Source organism: Leucoraja erinacea, chromosome 2 (assembly GCF_028641065.1).
Source record: "Leucoraja erinacea ecotype New England chromosome 2, Leri_hhj_1, whole genome shotgun sequence".
NCBI classification, from domain to species: Eukaryota; Metazoa; Chordata; class Chondrichthyes; order Rajiformes; family Rajidae; genus Leucoraja; species Leucoraja erinaceus.
The window spans coordinates 122,047,976-122,069,588 of record NC_073378.1 but is presented as its reverse complement, the minus strand read 5'-3'; the positions used below and the strand labels follow the sequence as shown (position 1 = coordinate 122,069,588).

At 42.4% G+C, this 21,613-nt stretch overlaps 1 protein-coding gene across 1 annotated transcript in view; it reads left to right on the top strand.

The window, feature by feature from the left end:
- Positions 1–801: 801 nt before the first annotated feature.
- Positions 802–21,613, top strand: part of LOC129714996 (platelet glycoprotein 4-like) — a 29,575-nt gene continuing 8,763 nt past the window's right edge. Inside the window, 9 exon segments of the mRNA XM_055664807.1 lie at positions 802–1,188; positions 1,190–1,216; positions 3,669–3,829; positions 5,382–5,526; positions 10,009–10,182; positions 11,393–11,484; positions 12,779–12,828; positions 14,097–14,166; positions 21,177–21,364. Of these exon segments, the coding sequence (XP_055520782.1) occupies positions 1,096–1,188; positions 1,190–1,216; positions 3,669–3,829; positions 5,382–5,526; positions 10,009–10,182; positions 11,393–11,484; positions 12,779–12,828; positions 14,097–14,166; positions 21,177–21,364 (1,000 nt within the window). The 5' untranslated portion in view covers positions 802–1,095.

Here is a 21,613-nt window from a genome sequence, read left to right as displayed (position 1 = left end):
CGATGGAGATAGTGAGGTCAAGAAATGGTAGGGAAGTGTCGGAAATAGTCCAGGTGTATTTGAGTGCCGGATGGAAGTTAGTGGTGAAGCGCATGAAGTCAGTTAGTTGTGTGTGGGTGCAGGAGGTAGCATCAATGCGATCTCGATGTAGCGGAGGTAGAGGTCGGGGATGGGGCCCTGGTAGGTCTCGAACAAGGATTGTTCGACGTACCCTACAAAGAGGCAGACATAGCTGGGGCCCATGCGCGTGCCCATAGCTACGCCTTGTATTTGGAGGAAATGGAAGGAATCAAACGAAAAGTAATTAAGGGTAAGGACCAGCTCCACTAGGCGGAGGAGAGTATCTGTAGACAGGGATTGGTTGGTTCTCCGGTCGAGGAAGAACCGGAGGGCTTTGAGTCTCTCCTGGTGGGGGATTTACCTTCGATTTACCTTCGATTTACCAGCATCTGCAGTTCCTTCTTAAACACGAAGATCACAAGTTGTCAAGGGACAAAATGTGCTTTACAAAAACCTTATATGAGCTCAGTCACCCAAAGGACAATAATTCATTAGCAGATGTCTGTGCCGAGCACAGCTGCGTAGGATATTTTCAAAGCTGTGAGATCATGTTTGGAACTTAGAATCCTTGCCCTGGTCTCTGGGCCTAATTTGATGGATCTGCACTGATCCCAGAAATCTGTAATCCCATCCTCTGGCAGTATTAGCAGATGGATATTTAACCCAAAATATGGTACATTATTTCAATTTGGTGTTATCCTATTTATCTCCTTCAGTAAGAACTTTATTTTAAAAAAGTGGGCTCTTCAACTGGTTAAGCGTTAATTTATTGTCAGCACAAATTCTCTTATCATGTGAACTTTGATGTCCGACCTTTGTTTGTTTTGTACAAGCAGATCTGGTGCGGATTTGAATTTTGCAGCAATCAAACCCCACGTTATCAGTGTTTGCTTCTTCTAATTTCCTGTGAATACTCTTTCAATTGCTGGATATTTTACAGGCTCCCGACTTCTCAGAGTGTCTCTTTGCACTGATTTCTGGCTGTTGTTTAGCCGAACATCCGCTCTGCACCAAACAATCATCCGGTTAGGAATAATGGTCTGCAACAAAATAATCATATTTAGCATAGGAGTTGCTGTTGGCACATTGTTGGTGGATATTGGAGGTGTCCTGATACCTGTTGGAAATGGGGATTGTACATCAGACGATAAATAAGGTACTGGTATATTCTGACGTCTATAAATATAGATGGTTTGTTTATCCTTAAACATTTGAAAAGATGTGTACTCACTCTTCATTTTATATGAATGTTTTTTGCTGTATTATCACATTGATGTAATGTATAAATTGAGATCATGTTTATTCACTTGTTAGTTCATCATTCACTAGATAGTGCACATGGTCCAATTGCATTAGCATTCCTGACATAATAAGCTTGATTAATGGTTAATAATAACAAAAAAAGAAATTGCTGGAAACACTCAGCAGGTCAGGCAGCATCTGTGGAAAGAAAACCTGGTTTTTGAAACATTGTCTCTGCTTCCATGCCCACTGGTACTGCCTGACATGCTGAGCATTTTCTGCATTTTTCCGCCTTTATTTTAGATTCCAGCAACCTGCAGATTTTTATGACCTTCATTTGTGTTAGTCTTTTCTCTCTCTGTAAGAGAAATCAGGAAATGAACCATTCCTAGAACTAATGTAAATTCAAATATGAAAACGATTATCTTACAAAACTACTTAATTACGTAGAAAATATTTCCATAGAAAAGTGTACATACACCAGTGGCACAGTTATATCACTCACAAACCATATTCATTTATCACTATTACCAAAATATTTACATGACTGCTCTTGCCTTGCATTATTGTCACCAAAATACATGTTTACAATATTGCATATACTTAGTCAAATCCTGTTCACACTGAATATATTTTCAGTCTCATTGTGGCAAATTCAGCTAACCTATTGACACGTCAGTATGCATCTCCTATAATATTTGCAAAATAGCTGTAATATGACTATAGAGCCCAATAGCATGGAAACAGACCTACTCGCCCCAAACCAATGATCTCAGTCAGAGGACCTAGAAAGCAAGAAAACCCCCTTGTATAGCGTCACTTAAGCTGCATCTAACCTGGCGTACAAACACCAGAAACAGGGTTGTGCAGATATCGTTTTGAATGGATGCTGGCTGTAGACTTTTTATTAAAGCCCTGCTGTTTCTATAATAGAAACATTTCATCCAACTCTCTGTGCTCATCAGTGCAGATATCATTAACGGCACTGTACGGGTGAAGTTATATTTGTTATTTGCCAGCACCCTGTAACGGACCAAACGTGACTGTTAAATGATTGAAGATGTTGGATTCCTGAGGACCCTCCCTCTGCTGTCTTTTGTTCCATTGTCTCAGCTGGAAGGAAAGGGCGTCTGGGCTGTTGGAAAAACATAATTCTCAGTAGCTTCTGCTCGTCTCCACTTTGTTCATCTTATATAGTGTTGCCCACATAAACAACTGGATCTGCATGTCCCCTGGACGCAATCAATTTACCATTATAATATAGTAAGTCAACAGTAAATTCTGGACATAATTGCAAACTTGTTGCCAGGGATTTCCTGAACTTTCGCAGTGGTGGATGAGCACAGGTCCACAATCAGAATTAGGAATCCTCAAAGAAGCAGGTAGTGTTTAAACCATGCTAAAACAAATTAGACAAGAGTGACAAGAGTGAAAGAGTAGAGTGAAAACCAGAGAAGCAATTGGATTAAATGCAACCTGCATGTTGACAAGTCAAACATTTGGTCTGCTCCCTGCAGTTGTAATTAGAATCCCTGGGTATACACTCTAGGCTAATCAATATTTTAGGTCATCCAAGGAGTGAGAGTTATGAGAATTTGCCTCAATACTGGTATTGCAGACAAGTTGCTGTGGCCTCAGTTATAGGACATATTATTTACATGATAGCGACCATCTCTGGAAATCTCTAGGTTGGGAAGAGTTGTGCAGCCGGGTCAGATTATTGGCACATGAGCACAGATTTGCCTGATATCATTAAAGATGAGTGTTGACCAGATTTAAACTGCTGGGGACATCCCTGCAATTGCTACAGTTTTTAATTGTTATAGCTGAAGAAGGGCCTCAACCTTAAATGATACCTATCCATGTTCTCCAGGGAAGTTGAGTTACCTGCTGAGGTACTTCAGCACTTTGTGTCCTATTGTTACAGTTTAGTTGTGTGTGATTGTCTATGCTGACGGTGTTGTTTAGCAGCTCCAAGCCAATGGGAAAGAATTTCTTGTTTGGTTTAGTTTAAAGGTACAGCACGAAAACAGGCCCTTCGGCCTAACGAGTCCGCACCAACCAGCGATCCCTGAACATTAACACACTATCCTACTCTAGAGACAATTTTTACATTTATACCAAGCTAATTAACCTACAAACCTGTACGTTTTTGGAATGTGGGGGGAAATGGAAGTTCTCGGAGAAAATCCCTTGTTCACAGGGAAAAAGTACAAAATCCATACAGACAGCAGCCGTAGCCAGGATTGAACCCGGATCTCTGGCGCTGTAAGCACTGTAAGGCAGTATCTCTACTGCTGCACCACCATGCCAGTGTGTTGTTGTGGTAGTTTGGATAACTTGACTATCTTTCCAATCTATCACAGGAAGCCGTTATTGAAGAAGGCACTCTTGCTTATGAGAACTGGATACAAACTGGAAGTCCAGTCTACAGGCAGTTCTGGCTCTTTGATGTGAAAAATCCATCAGAAATCCTGAATAATGGATTTAAACCAGTGCTTGAGCAAAGAGGACCCTATACCTACCGGTACGTCACAAAGTTACGACACGCTGATGCAATTAAAATGATCTTCAATATTATGCTGCACGACTGATTTGCAATTAAAAATGAATCTTCATATATTTCATCTTGCTGCACAAAAGAAACAATAATTGGCGATAAATTCTTCCCCTCGAATAATTGCATTGAGAATTTTTAACTGGGGTTTAAACCATTTTTAAATATGGACGATTTCGGATATCGTCCCGGCCACAAAGTTAATTGGCCTTTTTTCATCAAATCTTTTATCTTTGATATCTTGCGAAAAGAAACAATAACATTTTCTTTTGATAATTCTTCCATCGAATAATTGCAAAAAACTAAAATGTGAGAATATTTTAACCATCCAATTAAATGATGACTTGTTCAGGATGGAGTGGATTAAAATAAACAATTAATATCCTGATAGGTGTAGCCAGAAGTTTATTTTACCGCTGACTGAAAAATAAAAATCGAAAAAAATATTGGCTGTAACTCCAGGATTCGCTTTAAATTTGCATGTTGTGCAAAAGTCAGACTTCGAGGATTACGCCGGGCCACAAACATCAAGCAGGACACATCCCACTCTGCCAATCACCTTTTCACTCTGCTACCCTCTGGGAGGCGATACAGGTCGCTGAAGGCTCGCACCGGAAGACTAAAAAATAGTTTCTACCCATGTGCAATAAAATAACTTAATTCTAACAGAGGACACTGGGGAAGCACAATATAATTTGGGGTGCAAGATAATGCAAAATATTCTTTTAAAATATTTTTAATACCTAATTATTATTTTTTTTACTGATTTGTGTATATGTGAGTCAATGGCTGTTGTGTTTGTTCTTTTTAAACCAAAGGAGATGCAATGGAATTTCGTTGCACAGTATTGTGCAATGACAATAAACGTATTCTATTCTATTTTATTCTTATCTCAATGAATGACACGCGTTGCTCAAATTTATAACCAAATGAAAGCCTATCAATGAACTTTGAAACAAATAAAGAACATATCAACATTAGTACAGACAGTGCAATTAAATCTGATCATAAAATCATTAATACCATCATTGTCCTTTGCTCTGGGAACTAATGTTCCTCTAGTATCAGTCGTTGGATTCAGGAACATTTCCCTCCGTATTCACTCATCACCACCTTGGCCATTCACACCATGCATTCTACATTCACCCTCACATTCTTAACTCTTTTCTTGCAATAAAATACTTTCACACACCTCGTTCATCTCTTCTGTAACTGATTCACTACTACAAAGCAAAGTTATAAATCATTATAAAACCGCAGTTCTAATTTATCAGTTGTGCTATTGAACACAACAGATATAATGGTTATAGGCACAAAATACTGGAGTAACTCAGCGGAACAGGCAGCATCTCTGGATAGAAGGAATGGGTGACGTTTCGGGTCAGGTCTCGACCTGAAACGTCATCCATTCCTTCTATGTAGAGATGCTGCCTGTTCCTCTGAGTTACTCTAGCATTTTGTGTCTATCTTCATTTGCAGTTCCTTCCTACAGATATAATGTTTATATTGATTTTATTTCTAGTGTGCGGTCTCTTCAGAAGAGCAACGTTACTATCAATGACAACTACACAGCCTCATACCTTCAGCCGTATTCAGCCATCTTTGAGCCCAACATGTCAATGGGATTAGAAACAGACACATTGACAGCCCTCAACCTTGCTGCTGCGGTAAGCAACAAAAGCATTTTAACAAATATCTCATAAATCAATAAGTACCTTGCCCAATTTTTTAAAAGAGGTTTAATAACTGCAGTTTTCAAGGCTTTTGGGAAATTGCCTGATTGAAGAGAGCTGTTAACTATTTGCAGTATGTCTATTGCTAGGCAGTCAAAAACATTCTTAAAGAAGTTGGTAGGTAAAGCATCAAGGCAGCAGGTGGATGGCCTTAGTTCTGTCACCGTTTTCCACAAGATTTTTAGAGTCTATGACATTAAAGCATGTCATCATTGCCACGTTACTTTTGCCTAAACAGGGTGGTGATCCAACATTTTTGTTTGAAGCGGAGATATTGATGGCACGTCTGATGCCTTCAATTTTATTAGTATAAAAGAATGCAAACTCATTGCATTTCTGCGTGGAATGGAATTCAGGTGGTATTTGTGTTGGGGGGTTGGTCAGTCTGTCAACAGTTGCAAATAGTGGTTTTTGCCTTATTAGTGTTGTTGTTGATGATATTGGAGAAAAATATTTCTCTAGCACTTTTTAAGTCTAAATTGTAGGCACGGAGGCTCTCTTTATAGATGTCATGGTGAATATGAAGTTTTGTTTTCCACCAGATGCATTCAGCTTTCCGGCATTCTCTTTTCTGGGCTGTTACAAAAGCAGCTTTTCTCCAGGGTGCCTTTTGCTTACCAGAAATCGTTTTAACCGTAACAGGTGCAATGACATCTATAACTTTCACAATTTTGGAATTAAAGTTATCTACAAGATCATCAGCAGAACATGGGTTTAGAGGTGGTAACAAGGAGATGGCATTTTTAAAGAGTACATTAGAATGTTCATTTATATACCGTTTTTTGACAGTATTTGATTTTGTCTGTATGTCGGGAATAAAAGATATATTAAAGAAAACACAGAAGTGGTCAGACAATGAAGGATCAGTCACGAAAATATCAGAAACATTGAGACCCTTTGTGATAATCAAGTCCAGGGTGTGCCCCTTACAATGAGTAGCCTATTTCACATGTTGAGACAGTTCAAATGTGTCTAAAATAGTAAAACATTCTTTTGCACCCTTGTCATTCAAATCATCAATATGAAAATTAAAATCACCAGTTATAACTAGACAGTCAAAGTCAATGGAGATGCTAGACAATAATTCTGTAAAGTCATCAAAAAAATTTGCATAATATTTAGGTGGCCTGTAAATAATTAATAGGAGAACTCTGGGGGAACATTTCAATACAGCACAAAGGTATTCGAATTATAGAAAATCACCTAGTGACATCTGTTTCCCCTGAAATACATTTTTAAATATAGCAGCAACCCCTCCACCTCTTTTTCCAGATCTACATACATCAAAAAAGTTATAGTTGGGAGGAGCTGTCTCGATCAGAATGGTTGCACTGTTATTTTGTTCTAGCCATGTTTCAGTTAAAAACATAAAATCCAGTTTAGAGGTGGTAATAAAATTGTTGACTAAAAATGATTTGTTATTAAGAGACCTAACATTAAGCAGACCCATCCTGATGGTATTATTGATAGGCTTTATGGTTGGTTTTGGTTTGGAGGTAATAGGTATTAGGTTTGTTAGGTTAGCAGTGTGTCTAAGTTTCCCTTTGTTTACTCTCTTAGTAGTCACAACAGGATTGCAGAAGGTGCCATAGTTTGACGTAGGCGACCTTGGGTTCAGCTGATTAAGCGGAACTTCCTTCGTAATGTGTCCACGGCTGAACCCTTTCTTGTCTCAGTAATATTCAGGACTGCTATCAATACAGGAGGGGGGCTGTGGCGCCCCCCGCTTGGTTGTTATCTCCCTGCGGCCGTGACGTGGCGATGGTACTGATATGGGGCGTGGGCTGGGCATCATAGATACAGATGCAAGTTTAATGCCACCTTTTTCCTGTTTCTTCAATTCATATGAAAAATCATAATGGGAGGAAACAGTGGAGCTGGTGTTGTTATGGCTATAGGAGAGATGTAATGTTCAAAGCCGGATAATTCGATTGTAATGTTCAAAGCCGGATAAATGCCGTCGGAAAGAGTTTGCAGAGCTAAGGGCAGAGGATGGGGGACTGGATTGGTTACATTATTTTACATAGAACCAGTACTGATTAGGGCATAAATTCCTGCTTCTGTACTCCCACAATTCTGCGATTCTGTGTAAAATACAAACAATGTTTGAATTCAGTGCTCCTTTAATGTCCTCTCTTAGTCTTAAATCTTTACCTGAAAAAATTGCTCTTCAGTGAGAAATAACTCCTCTTACCATTCAAATGGACCCCTATCCACCCCTTATGAAGTATTTCCAAGCTAGCTGCTTGTTTACTTTATTTGCTGGCTGTTATCTGACTCAACACTGGTTTATTGCTTGTTTTAATTGGTTCCCGGGGCTAAGTCTAGAGGGAGTGGCGTGCCAGGAGGTGAAGGACTTTTTGCTGACTTCAGGCAATTGACAACACAGTTGCTAGGAGACACATGCTGTCATTCCCTTCGGGTACACAGTGACCAGGAGGAGGTGAGGTGCCATTCAGCAGAGGACAAGTTACTGAAGGTGGGAGGAGAACTTGGCTGGGCTCTCACTGGGAAACATAACTTCTTCTTCAAAGTAGGCATACTTTGAGGAGATTTTGCAATCAAGGCCTACTTTGAAGGAGTTATGTCTCATTCTCTCACCTTGCACTTCCTCATCTCCCCTTCCACTGACTCAATCTGAAGAAGGATCTCGACCCAAAACATCATCCATTCCTTCTCTCCAAAGATGCTGCCTGTCCCGCTGAGTTACTCCAGCATTTTGTGTCTATCTTCGGTTTAAACCAGCATCTGCAGTTCTTTCCTACACAATGAGCACCCCAGTCACTTGCTGCAGTCAAAACTGGAATAAGTGTTTATACATCTGGCTTTCTTTCTTCAACGGTCCTTGAGATTATCCCAACACCCCAAGGTTTCCCAGTACCTGTTGAATCGGAGAAGTCGCTGAAGCTCTTTATTGAAAGACAGTTAACAAAAGACTTTATTTTTCAATCCCAGCATCACAGGTGGGTCAATGGTAACATTTTTGAAGGGTTCATACTTTAGTCAATGGAACACAAAAATCTATTCTGCTTGTCACTGCTGCGGCCTGGCCTGTATACCATGTGTATATGGAGTATGAGACGTTGCAAGCCTTTGAGCATCTAAAGGAGCTGCTCCTCAGATTTTGTACTACATTTCAGCTCCACGCCCCTGATTTTTGGTCTTCCGTAGGGATGGGGGAGTGTCAGTCTGTCAGTATGGGGGGATCTCCCTGTTGGTTTGCTCCTATGCCTGGCCTGAATGGCCATTCAAGAGTCCAGGCAGCGGGCAGTCGAGGGCTCTCTCCGTACTTGCATGTCCTTGAGAAGGAACACATGGGGTCCATGGGAACTTTGGTGGCCTTCCGTGAATGCTGGTCGCTGTGGAGGCTTGAGTGCTTTCTGGATATGGCTGATAATGTTGTAATCTGATGCTCGAGGTTTGTAAACTGCAAGAATAGCAGTTTTAATTAACGCAGTAGGATGTAAACCTCCAGAACAAGGGGTCACAGTTTAAGGATAAAGGGGAAATCTTTTAGGACTGAGATGAGAAAAACATTTTTTACACAGAGAGTGGTGAATCTCTGGAATTCTCTGCCACATAATGTAGTTGAGGCCAGTTTATTGGCTATATTTAAGAGGGAGTTAGATGTGGCCCTTGTGGCTAAAGGGATCAGGGGGTATGGAGGGAAGGCAGGTACAGAATACTGAGTTGGATGATCAGCCATGATCATATTGAATGGCTGTGCAGGCTCAAAGGGCCGAATGGCCTACTCCTGCACCTATTTTCTATGTTTCTATGTTTATATGTAAACTGTGAATTTGTAATAAAATCTCCTTGATAAGGAAAAAAAAATCTATCCTGACTCTCGAGTGCTGCATTAAGGGAGAGGTTTCATCTTTAGTTTGAGATATTAAACTGTGGCCCATGACACCCTTTTGGAGAGAAAGCAGGACATTAATCCTTTATGGCCTGGGCCAATATTTATTCCTCCCTCAACATTTTGTTTTAAAGACATTAGGTTATGCTGCAGTAAAAACGTAAGAAACTAGGTGATGGAAATATGAAAAGACTTGGGCAATGATAATGGACCAAACTGAGTTGGACTCTACTCATAATCTGGGTCTTGCGCGTCCACTGTTACAAACTAGAACTGGACAGAGATCAGTCAGAGGCTGGACATAGTATTCACTAGCTACACCCAATCCATTGATGTTGGATGATCTAGTTACATAGGAAACAGTGATCGACATTTCTCCCAAAGTCATGTCAAAATACATAATGGGTTAACTGACAGTGTTTTAGCTTTCACCTCTCAATAGGTTCTTGAACAGAGAATTGCATTTGATGAATAAATACAAGAAGAATCATAACTACAGTACAAATTCTGTGTCCCGGAGCTGTTTGATGCTAATATATTATCTCTACCATTCACAGGCTGCACCTTCTCTGCTTCCAGAAAAATTACACGGTATGGTTAACAATGCCTTGAAAAAGGTAAACGCCTCCCTGTTTCAGATTAAAACAGTGAAGGAGTTACTTTGGGGATATGAAGATCCTTTACTGAAGAAACTGACCCCAAAGGACCCCATCATTGGTATATTTTACCCGGTAAGTAATTTGCACCAATGTCAGCAAAGTAGAGGAAACAATGTTACATAGAAACATAGAAACATAGAAAATAGGTGCAGGAGTAGGCCATTCGGCCCTTCGAGCCTGCACCGCCATTCAATATGATCATGGCTGATCATCCAACTCAGTATCCTGTACCTGCCGTCTCTCCATACCCCCTGATCCCTTTAGCCACAAGGGCCACATCTAACTCCCTCTTAAATATAGCCAATGAACTGGCCTCAACTACCTTCTGTGGGAGAGAATTCCAGAGATTCACCACTCTCTGTGTGAAAAAAGATTTCCTCATCTCGGTCCTAAAAGATTTCCCCTTTATCCTTAAACTGTGACCCCTTGTTCTGGACTTTTGTCCAGTGCAATTCATAACATGGTTTACTCAACCTCTGGTTCACTGTGTCCATCAGGTGCCTAGATGCACTAACCCCATTTTCCAGCATGCAATTATAGGCCTTCATATCCTTTCTATAGAGCATATCATATAGAAAACTACAGTACAGGAACAAGGCGCTCAGCCCATAAGGTCCGTGCTGAACATGACCCCAAGATAAACTAATCTCATCTGCCTATACATGATCCTTTTCTCTCCATTTCCATTCTATCTTTACGGCATTTGAGTAAGATAATATGCCCAGGAACCCGGCATTTCTGTTGATTGGAATTGTTAAGATGGATAACTCAAATTACATATTTTGGTCCTTAATATTTTGATTTATGCATTTGGCCTACTATAGGCCAAGCTTTCTGGGTCTGCCACCACTTCCTGCAGAAATGTCTGGAAAGTTAGTTTAGAGAGACAGTGTGAAATCAGGCCCTTCGGCACACCGATCAGTAATCACCTGGTTCTGTCCTGGGAGCAATTTACAGAAGCCAATTACCCTACAAACCTGTATGGAGTATGGTAGGAAATCGGAGCACCAGGAGAAAACCCACACGGTCAAATGGAGAACGTACAAACTCCATACAGACAGCACCCGTAGTCAGGATCGAACCTAGGTCTCTGGTGCTGTAAGGCAGTAACTCTACTGCTGAGCCACTGTGCCACCCCCAAAATGATCAACAAGTGAGGGCAATGAGCAGAATTAGTTTATTTGTCTTAAAACTGTTTTAGTCTGACAATCCTTTGTGTCTTTTGGACTATTGCTGTAACTTGTTATGATTCAGTTAGGATGTTACTTGTCTGTGCCTCTAGTACAACGGAACAGCAGATGGATACTATAACGTGTTCACTGGCAAAGACGACATTAGCAACGTTGGCATCATTGACCGCTGGAGAAATAAGAAGTAAGAGTGGATTGTGATTACATTTAATCTTTTTACGTGGTCTATGCACTTTCCCCTCGAAATAAAGTAACTTGCGTGTTCATGCTGTCTGTGCACCTGTGCCAAAATACAACATTTCCAAAGTGTTTCTAATCACACAATAGAGAAACTAACTAAGGGTTCTCTGTTACCTCTGTTTCCTTCATTAACTTAAATATTTACAACCATTTGATTTTATCGTTCAGTGTAATTGCATAAATGCCTTGAGAAGAATTCTCAGATTAGTGTCTTGAATGAAACCTATTCTTTGGTTTCATCAATGACCTCCCTTCCATGAGAAGGTCTGAAGTGGACATACAGTATGTATAGATATTCAATACCATTCATAGTTCTGCACTTGAAGAGGTCCATGACCTAGACGACATTCAAACATGGACTGCAAAATCTACATAATAGAAGACCACCTCAAAAACATCGAAACATCTATAATTGATATTCAATTCCATTATTAACATAGAATATTCTTCTATCATCGTTCTGGGGGTTTCAATTGTCCAGAAACCTAATTAAACTTACTACATAAATACTGTGCCTATAAACGCTCATCTGCTGACGCCACAGAGCCTTTTAAAAATCAACAAGGCACAAATACAGAACAAAATATTTTCCACTTTCCTGGAGGAGTGGAATTCTTAACAACGCTCAAGATACTCATCAATATCCAGGACAAAGCATTCCACTTGGTTAGTGGCCTAAAGCATTCCCATCCATTCACTTCATCACCAGTGTTGCATGTTCACAGTGTACAGTGATTACAAAATGCATTGCACTTTACTTATCTAGATGACTCCAACCACATCTGCCCCAAACCTATAACTTTTACCTCCAAGAAAGTTAAGGATCCATGGGAATGCCACTATCTACCAATCCCACTCCCATCCTGACTTGGAAATAAACCACTATTCCTTTATCACTGATGGATCCAATTTCTAGAATTTACTACATGAGAGGACTTTCATAAGAAAAGACTAGTTTTCAAGAAGGTAGCTCACCACTGCCTTCTTGAGGACAATTAAGAATGGGTAATAAATGCCAGTAATACCAGCAATAGACAGATCCCAAAAAATCAATAAAAATATTGCATAATTAAATAGTGTAGGGAGCACACCTCTAATTATAGTGACTAATGGGACATGCATCATTTTCCATCTGTTAATGGTATTTTAACCAAATAAAATATGACATAATCTTTAACTTCATCATTTTAGTTTCTGAGGTTCTGAGATTCTGAGGTTTATAATATTATCTATTTTAGGAAGCTACCCTTTTGGAATGACTCTTACTGTGATATGATCAATGGCACAGGTAAGTTTGATATCAATCCAACTATCAACACCCAAATAGTCACAGAACTGCTGGAATCTTGAATAAGAACAAAAGTGAGAACTTAGTTCTCTGAAGGTTGACAAAAATGCTGGAGAAACTCAGCGGGTGAGGCAGCATCTATGGAGCGAAGGAATAGGTGCTATTTCGGGTCGAGACCCTTCTTCAGACTCAGTTCTCTAAGATTAGTTTAGTTTAGTTTATTATTGTCACGTGATACAGTGAAAAGCTTTTTGGATGCGTGCTATCTCATCAGCAAAAAGACTATACGTGATTACAATTAAGCCATCCACAGTGTACAGATACAGTGGATGGCTTGATTGTATATTATAGATATATGAGAAAACTTGCAGAAGAACTGGCCATAGGTAGACACAAAATGCTGGAGTAACTCAGTGGGACAGGCAGCATCTCTGGAGAGAAGGAATGGGTGGTGTTTCAGGCCATTTCAGGCCAAGACCCTTCTTCCCAGGTACACTCAGCATGGACATTATGAAACAGAAAAAGTGAGTTATCTGAAATCGCTGAATTTGTTATGGTGTTCAGATATTTGTCACCTGCCTGGACAAGTGCAGTTCCTCAAGCTTACATTACACCTCATTGGGTCAGAGTGGGAGTGACTGAATGAAGGTGACATGCAAAGAGATCACTGAATATGCGTTTGGTTTCACCAGTCTTGAGAAGATTATGCCATAAGCATTGAATGCATTAGATGGAAAGAGTGCAAGTGAATTGCAGCCTCATTGCTGCTATTTTGTAGAACCTTCACAAAAGGTTAGGTTTTGCTTATATTTGGTTAGTGAATAGATATAAAGGTGAGATAAGGTGAGAAAAAGTAAGGATCTATTTGACTTACAACTCATAGTCAATTAACCAGTAATATCAGTAAAACCAGTCATAGCCTCAGAATTAAAGGATGTTATTTTCGGAAGGAGATGTGGAGAAATGTCTTTAGACAGAAGGTGGTAAATCTGTGGAATTCTTTGCCACAGAAGACTGTGGAGGCAAAGAGTGGATATAGATAGATTCTTGATTAGTACAGGTGTCAAAAGTTATGGGGAGAAGGCAGGAGAATGGGGTTAGGAGGGAGAGGTAGATCGGCCATTATTGAATGGTGTACTTGATGGGCCAAATGGCCTAATTCTACCATGACATGATTTTATGATCTACAAAACGTTGAACGTATTACTGTGTGGTGATTGACTGTAATTTTCACATGTAATGTATAGTATCTTCACATCTATCAACAGATGGAAGCTCATTTCCACCATTTCTTCACAATGAAAATAAAGTGTTTTTTTTCTCCTCTGACATTTGCAGGTAATGGTTTTACGATTCATCATAAGTTCTCCATAAGTTTTAATAGTTTAATAACTTTGTAAATGCACATTTAACAATGGTAAAAACCAGCAATGCAATACCAGAAACACAAGTTCAACATTTTTTTGTTATTACATCTATCCAAAAACACTAAAAAAATAACTAATTCCATCTATACTTCTTACCAGAAACAGTTAGACCAAGATTGATGTATTACATTACAAAACAAATGATTTGGATGATTTGTAAAATGTATGCAAATAATGGGAATGGATGTAGTTATATTTACATGGGATTACATTGCATGAAACTCTCTTTTTCAGTGTTATGTAATTGAAAATCTATCTTTGTCAGGAGATAAACAAAATAACAACCATTTCCAGGTCATCATTCAGAAAATTCATCCTGGCATTCGCTGCCAGAAGTCACCCTCAAGACCCTAATGTAATGCCTGTGTCCATAAGTTACAGGAGCAGAATTAGGCTATTCGACCCATCAAGTCTACTCCACCATTTAATCCTGGCCTATCTATCTTTCCCTCTCAATCCTATTTGTCTGCTTTCTCCCCATAACCCCTTACACACTTCCTAATCAGGAATCTGAAAAATCTCCGCCTTAAAAAGATATGTTCACGTTAGAGTTATGGTCACATTAGTGCATTTCACAGGAACGGAGCAAATTATCCTGTCACATGGCACTCGCAGGATAACTGTTCTTCATGGCACAGTGCAAAACTGAGCGGTTTACTCACATCTTCAGCCATGGACCTCCAAAGTACATCCATACTTACATTGTGGGAGCGGCTTGTTGCGGGCAATGTCACACACACACTCCTTGACTAAGCCGTCAATTACAAGATCAAGCCAAGAAAGCTGTCTATACATGTTTTAATCCTCGCCTTGTCATGGCAAATACGATTCCTGCCAGTTTCTGTCAGGATGTCTGCACTTGGGCTTTTATCCCGAGAGAAATTCAATGGCCTTTAAATCTCTCCTTCGTTCAGCTTCCTGTTTGGAATTCCTCAGTATTATATGAAGACATGTTGGAGGTGGGAGGGTCTGCTACTGCTGGAAAACTAGGGCAAATGTTGAATGTATCTTACTGCTGCCACAGTCTGGGTTTTGGCGTTATTTGTTAAGGCATTAGTGAGATTTTATCCCACATAACATGATTCCATCTCCACATTTTCGGGGGAACAGCCTGAAGGTGGAGTTTGATGCAGGTGGGTGACTGCACAAGGTCAGTAAGAGCAGAGCCTTTACTAATAGCACTGTGAACGAGCTGTTGGATGGCAGGGGAGACCTTTGTGACCTGGAATTCACTGCCTCAAAGTGGGACAAAACCAAAGGTTTTCTAAAGGGAACTGAGTAGACACACAAAAGAGCAAACATTGTGGGGTTAACTACTACAGGGATTGACTGGCTTGCTTTGATAGAGAATTAGAATGGGCGTTGGTGAAATGGCTCCTCATTCTGTAATGATTCTACAGTTCCAATTTGTTTCTGGACACAAGGTTACGATAGTGCTGTGCGCAATGGCCTTACAAATCAGACTCCTTTCCATTGACTCCATCTATACTTCACGCTGCCTCTGCAAGGCCACCAGCATAATCAAAGTCCAGTCTCACCCCGGTCTATCCCACTTCTTCCCTCTCCCATCAGGCAGGAGATACAGTAGTTTGAAAACACATACCTCCAGATTCAGGAACAGTTTCTTCCTTGCTGTTATCAGGCAACTAAACAGTCCTCTCAGGAGCTAGTGTATGGTCCTGATTCCTCATCCATCTCATTGGAGACCTGTGAACTTTCTTTAATTATGCCTTTTCAGACTTAATAAGTGTGTTATCCTGCACAAATGTTGGACCCTTTATCCTTTAGCTTTGCACTGTGGATGGTTTGGTTGTGTTCAGGTATCGTCTTTTGTTTTACTGGATAGCATGGAAAAAAAGCTTTTCACTGTACCTGTGACAATAATGAATGAAATTCAACTAAACAAAACCATGTGCAATGGTTATTTTGGTGATCTGGAGCTGACTGCTCAACCCATTCATATTTGCGCTAATCTCATCCTTCTGATCCCGTGCCCAAATCCATGCACTGCTCCTGGATAGTGTGGTATTATGCTTTAATAGTGTAAGGCTGAGCAGAGGGGCACTAGGACCCTGCCAGAAGCCAGGCTCCAGTAACCGGTTGTGTCTGGAAAACCCAGGGTGTCGGCAGTTGGAGAGAGAGGCCTGGGCTTATACGAGGCTGTTGCAGTTGCTGTTGTTATTGTACAGATTAAAGGTATACTCTGTTTACGTCGTGGTACGAGCCTTATTACAAGCATAACTCGACATGGTGCCAGAACTGGGAGACTTGTAAGCAAGAAAATAAATAAAGAAGAAGACGACGGTGTATCGTTTTGGCGGGAAATAGGAGACGAGCTGGCAGATATGGCGCAACCTACACCAACTGCTACGTTCACAATACAACCTCCAGAGCCATTCGATTTTACCAAGCCTCAAGAATGGGAGCGTTGGATCAGGAGATTCGACCGCTTCAGGCTTGCAAGCAATTTAAACGCGACGTCGGCAGAAAACCAGGTGAACACGCTAGTGTATTGCATGGGCGATGAAGCAGAAGATGTGCTAAAGGGGCTAACGCTAACTGCAGATGAGAGGAGGGTGTACACGGATGTCAAGGCAGGCTTTGATGCATTTTTTGTGCCTAAAAAGAATGTTATCTATGAAAGAGCCAAGTTCAATCAGCGTGTGCAACTGCCAGGAGAAATGGTGGATTCCTTCATCACTGCTCTATACGGATTAGCTGAACACTGCAACTATGGACAGTTACAGAACGAGCTGATCCGCGACAGGTTAGTGGTTGGGCTGAGAAACGTCTCATTGTCCGAAAAGCTACAGCTAGACAGAGACCTAACCCTTGAAACTGCTATAACAAAGACAAGGCAGTCTGAAGAAGTTAGACGACAGCGGTTTGACTTAAGAGGCGAAAATAGCGGTGCTAGCAAATGCTCAAATGTTGATGCTGTGCATGCTAAAAACTACAGAAAACCCAAATCACCCTAAGAGCCTCAGCCACAAGCACAAACACCAGGCACATATAAACTAAATACACGGCCACAGCCAGGTTCAAAGGCCTGCTATAGATGTGGAAAAATGCCCTCGCATGGAAAATTGGAATGCCCTGCTAAAGATGCTGTGTGTCAAAACTGTGGCAAAAGGGGACATTATGGCAAAGTGGGCAAAAACAGTGCAAAATCTCTCAATGCTGTCACTACAGAGGAAGAAGAGAGCTTTTTCCTGGGATCCGTGGATGCTGGAAAAGACCCATGGACGGTGCAGCTACAAGTGAGACAACAAAAAGTGTGCTTTAAAATAGATACTGGTGCTGATGTGACCGCCATGCCAGCGGAGGTGTACCATGACATTACAGGGGGGCATGATGTGAAGTGCCTGGCAGTGTCGACACGCCCATTGTTTGGGCCAGGGGGCAATGCACTCTCTGTCCTGGGCGTAGCCAGAGAAACACTGCGCAGAGGCAACAAGACAGCCATAGAGGACATTTATGTAGTAAAAGACCTCCACACTGCACTGTTGGGAAGACCTGCCATAGAAAGGCTTCAGCTTGTGTGCAGGGTTGACGGCATCACCTTGGAATCTGTGAGACAACAATATCCGAAGCTGTGTAGCGGCTTGGGTCTTGTTCGGAGGCCATACTCAATTAAATTGAAGCCAGAGGCTGTGCCCTTCTCTCTCCACACGCCACGCAGAGTCCCTCTGCCGCTTATGGGAAAAGTGAAGGAGGAGATAGACCGTATGGAGAAGATGGGCGTAATCACCAAGATTGAGGAGCCGACTGATTGGTGTGCCGGGATGGTGGTGGTGCCGAAAAAAACAGGTGATGTTCGCATTTGTGTGGACTTCACAATGATGAATGGATCAGTATGCAGAGAAAAGTTTATCCTACCTTCTGTCGAGCACACTCTGGGCATGCTAGCTGGGGCAACAGTATTCAGCAAATTAGATGCCAACATGGGCTTTTGGCAAGTACCATTGACAAAAGAGTCTGCCAAATACACCACCTTCATCACGCCTTTTGGGCGCTACTATTTTAACCGTCTACCCTTTGGCATAGCATCAGCCCCCGAGCACTTTCAAAGGATGATGATGACAGAAGTGACCGGTGGCCTGGAGGGGGTACTGTGTCATATGGATGACATCCTGGTCTGGGGACAGACGCAGGAGGAGCATGATGTGCGGCTACATGCGGTGCTAGAGAAGGCACAAAAGGCCGGCATTACGCTCAACATGGACAAATGTGAGCTCACACGCCACACAGTCAGATTCCTGGGTCATGTAATTTCAGCAGATGGAGTGAAGCCAGATCCAGAGAAGACGAGAGCAGTACAAGAGTTGGATGCACCCAAAAATGTCAGCGAACTCAGGAGTTTTCTGGGCATGGTCAATCAGCTGGGCCGCTTCTTGCCTAACCTGGCTGAAAAAGACAAAGTGCTACGAGACCTGCTGTCCAAGAAGAACCACTGGTACTGGGGGACAGAGCAGCAGGCCGCCTTTGATCAGTTAAAAACAGAGCTGTCATCCACACCAGTGCTCACATTATATAACCCAAACAGTGCTCTAAAGATCTCTGCTGATGCCTCTTCCTTTGGCCTGGGGGCAGTCCTGCTGCAGAAGAGCGATGCCATGTGGTCACCTGTGGCATATGCGTCCAGGGCAATGACACCAACAGAGCAGCGCTATGCTCAAGTAGAAAAGGAGGCATTGGCTGCGACGTGGGCATGTGAAAGGTTCAGCTGTTTCATCCTGGGAAGACCATTCGAGCTGGAAACTGACCACAAGCCGTTGGTGAGTCTGCTGGGAGGGAAAGCTTTGGATGACCTCCCACCAAGAATCCAAAGATTTAGGATGAGACTCATGAGGTACAGCTATACAGTAGATCATGTCCCTGGCAAAAGCCTGTGGACAGCCGACACCTTATCTCGTGCTCCTCTGAGAGCCGCAAGAACACACACAGACACAAGCCTATTAGAGGACACCAACATCTATGTAGACTCTGTCATCAGCAACATTCCTGTCAGTGGAGATTATCTGAGCAGCCTACGTGAACACCTACAGGCAGACAGCACATGCTCTGCACTGATGGAGTACTGCACAGACGGCTGGCCCGACAAAAGCCAACTGCAGGGAGTGCTGAGACATTACTGGGTTGATAGAGCAGTGCTGACTGTGCACGATGGGCTGCTGCTGCGGGGCATGAGGCTCGTCATCCCATCAGCCTTACAAGGTGATGTGCTGCAGAGACTACACGAAGGACACCTGGGGGTGACAAAGTGCAGGGGCCGGGCCAAACAGATGGTATGGTGGCCAGGACTCAGCAGCCAGCTGAATGACATGGTGCTGAAATGTAGAACCTGCATCCAAGAGCGAAGGAACGTCAAAGAGCCGCTGATGCCAACGGAGATGCCAGACAGGCCTTGGCAAACCTTGGGAGCTGACCTATTCACGCTGAAAAACAAGACTTATCTGCTAGTCGTAGATTATTTCTCAAGATATGTGGAAGTTGCGCTACTATCACCCACAAGGTCCACAGATGTGGTGGTGCACCTGAAATCCATATTTGCTCGTCATGGAATTTGTGAATTTCTTAAAAGTGACAATGGGCCCCAGTTCTCAGGTAGCCACTTTAAATCCTTTGCAGCAGAGTATGGCTTTATGCACATCACGAGCAGTCCCAGGTTTCCTCAGAGCAATGGGGAGGCGGAACGCGCTGTACAAACCGTGAAAAACTTGCTAACAAAGGCGTCAGACCCATATCTTGCATTGCTGGCCTACAGAGCAACCCCTCTACGGAACGGCTATAGCCCAGCCGAGCTGTTGATGGGGCGCCGCCTCCGCACTACAGTTCCTGCCCTTCCAACCCTGCTGAATCCAGTTTTGCCTGACTACAACGCGCTGGGGGCCAAAGAAAGGGAGAAGAGGTGGAACGATGCAAGATCCTTTGACAAGAGGCACGGAGCGAGAAATCTGGAGCCACTAATTCCTGGGGAGGATGTGTGGATCACCGATGCACGAGTCCAGGGCAAAGTGCTATCTACACACAATGCACCTCGCTCTTATATCGTCCAGGTGCCTCAGGGCACACTGAGGAGGAACCGGCAGCACTTGGTGCCGCTGCAGACCAACAGTGAGGTAGTCGACGCGGATGAGCCACCGGTGGGAGAAGAGCCAGCTCCACCAGACCCAGCTCCACCAGTGACAGCATCACCCAGCGGAGAGGGCCCCACCACAGAGACTGTGCGGACTAGGTGTGGGAGAGAGGTTAGAAAGCCGCAGAGACTTGATTTGTGATTTATTGATCTGTTTTCTACAATAAAGAAAAAGAGAGAGTGAAATGTGATGTGAAAATGTTCTGTAAACCTGTTACATTTACCTGAAACCTGAAAGAATAGTTCACAGTATGGTAACGTGTAAGTTATTTTATTTCTATTTTGCATGCTTAGATCAGGGACAGGTCTTCCAGCAAAAGGGCAGAATAAACCCCTTAAGACCTGCAGAGACAAAGGTAGTCCACCCTTTGCTCTCAAAGAAAGGGAGATGTGGTATTATGCTTTAATAGTGTAAGGCTGAGCAGAGGGGCACTAGGACCCTGCCAGAAGCCAGGCTCCAGTAACCGGTTGTGTCTGGAAAACCCAGGGTGTCGGCAGTTGGAGAGAGAGGCCTGGGCTTACACGAGGCTGTTGCAGTTGCGGTTGTTATTGTACAGATTAAAGGTATACTCTGTTTACGTCGTGGTACGAGCCTTATTACAAGCATAACTCGACAGATAGAACTCCCCCCTCACAAGTACTAACCACATGTGGCAGGAATATTGTAAAGTTGGTGTGTAGTGCCACATGTTCAGGCGAGATATCGAGAATGCTATAAGTGCATGCATCATGCTGAGGTGAACTGCTGAAAAAACCCTCAATCTTTTCTACTGATTCCACAGATCCATCTATGCTGAATATGAACAAAAGATATCAGTGAATGGCATTCCTGTCCACCGTTTTGTTATTCCTCCTGAGGCTCTTGCATCCTATGTGGAGAATCCTGACAATCATTGTTATTGCAAAGACCCGACAATTTCACACAACTGTACCTTCAAAGGAATCCTGGGGATTAGTGCCTGCAAAGAGAGTAAGTATTGGCCATGTGAACTTGTGAGCATGCTGCTGAGGAGCAAGAGTAGGCCGGTCAGCCTATCAAGTCAGCTTTGCCCTTGAATAAGATCTTAGGTGATCTGATTGTGACCTCAACTACATGTAGACAGCAATGTGCTTCTCACAGTAACCTCTCAGCCCCATGCAAATCAAATGTTTATTTAGCCGCCCTAAAAAAATATTTTCAGACTCAGTTTCCACTGCTCTCTGAAGAGACAAAAGCCTA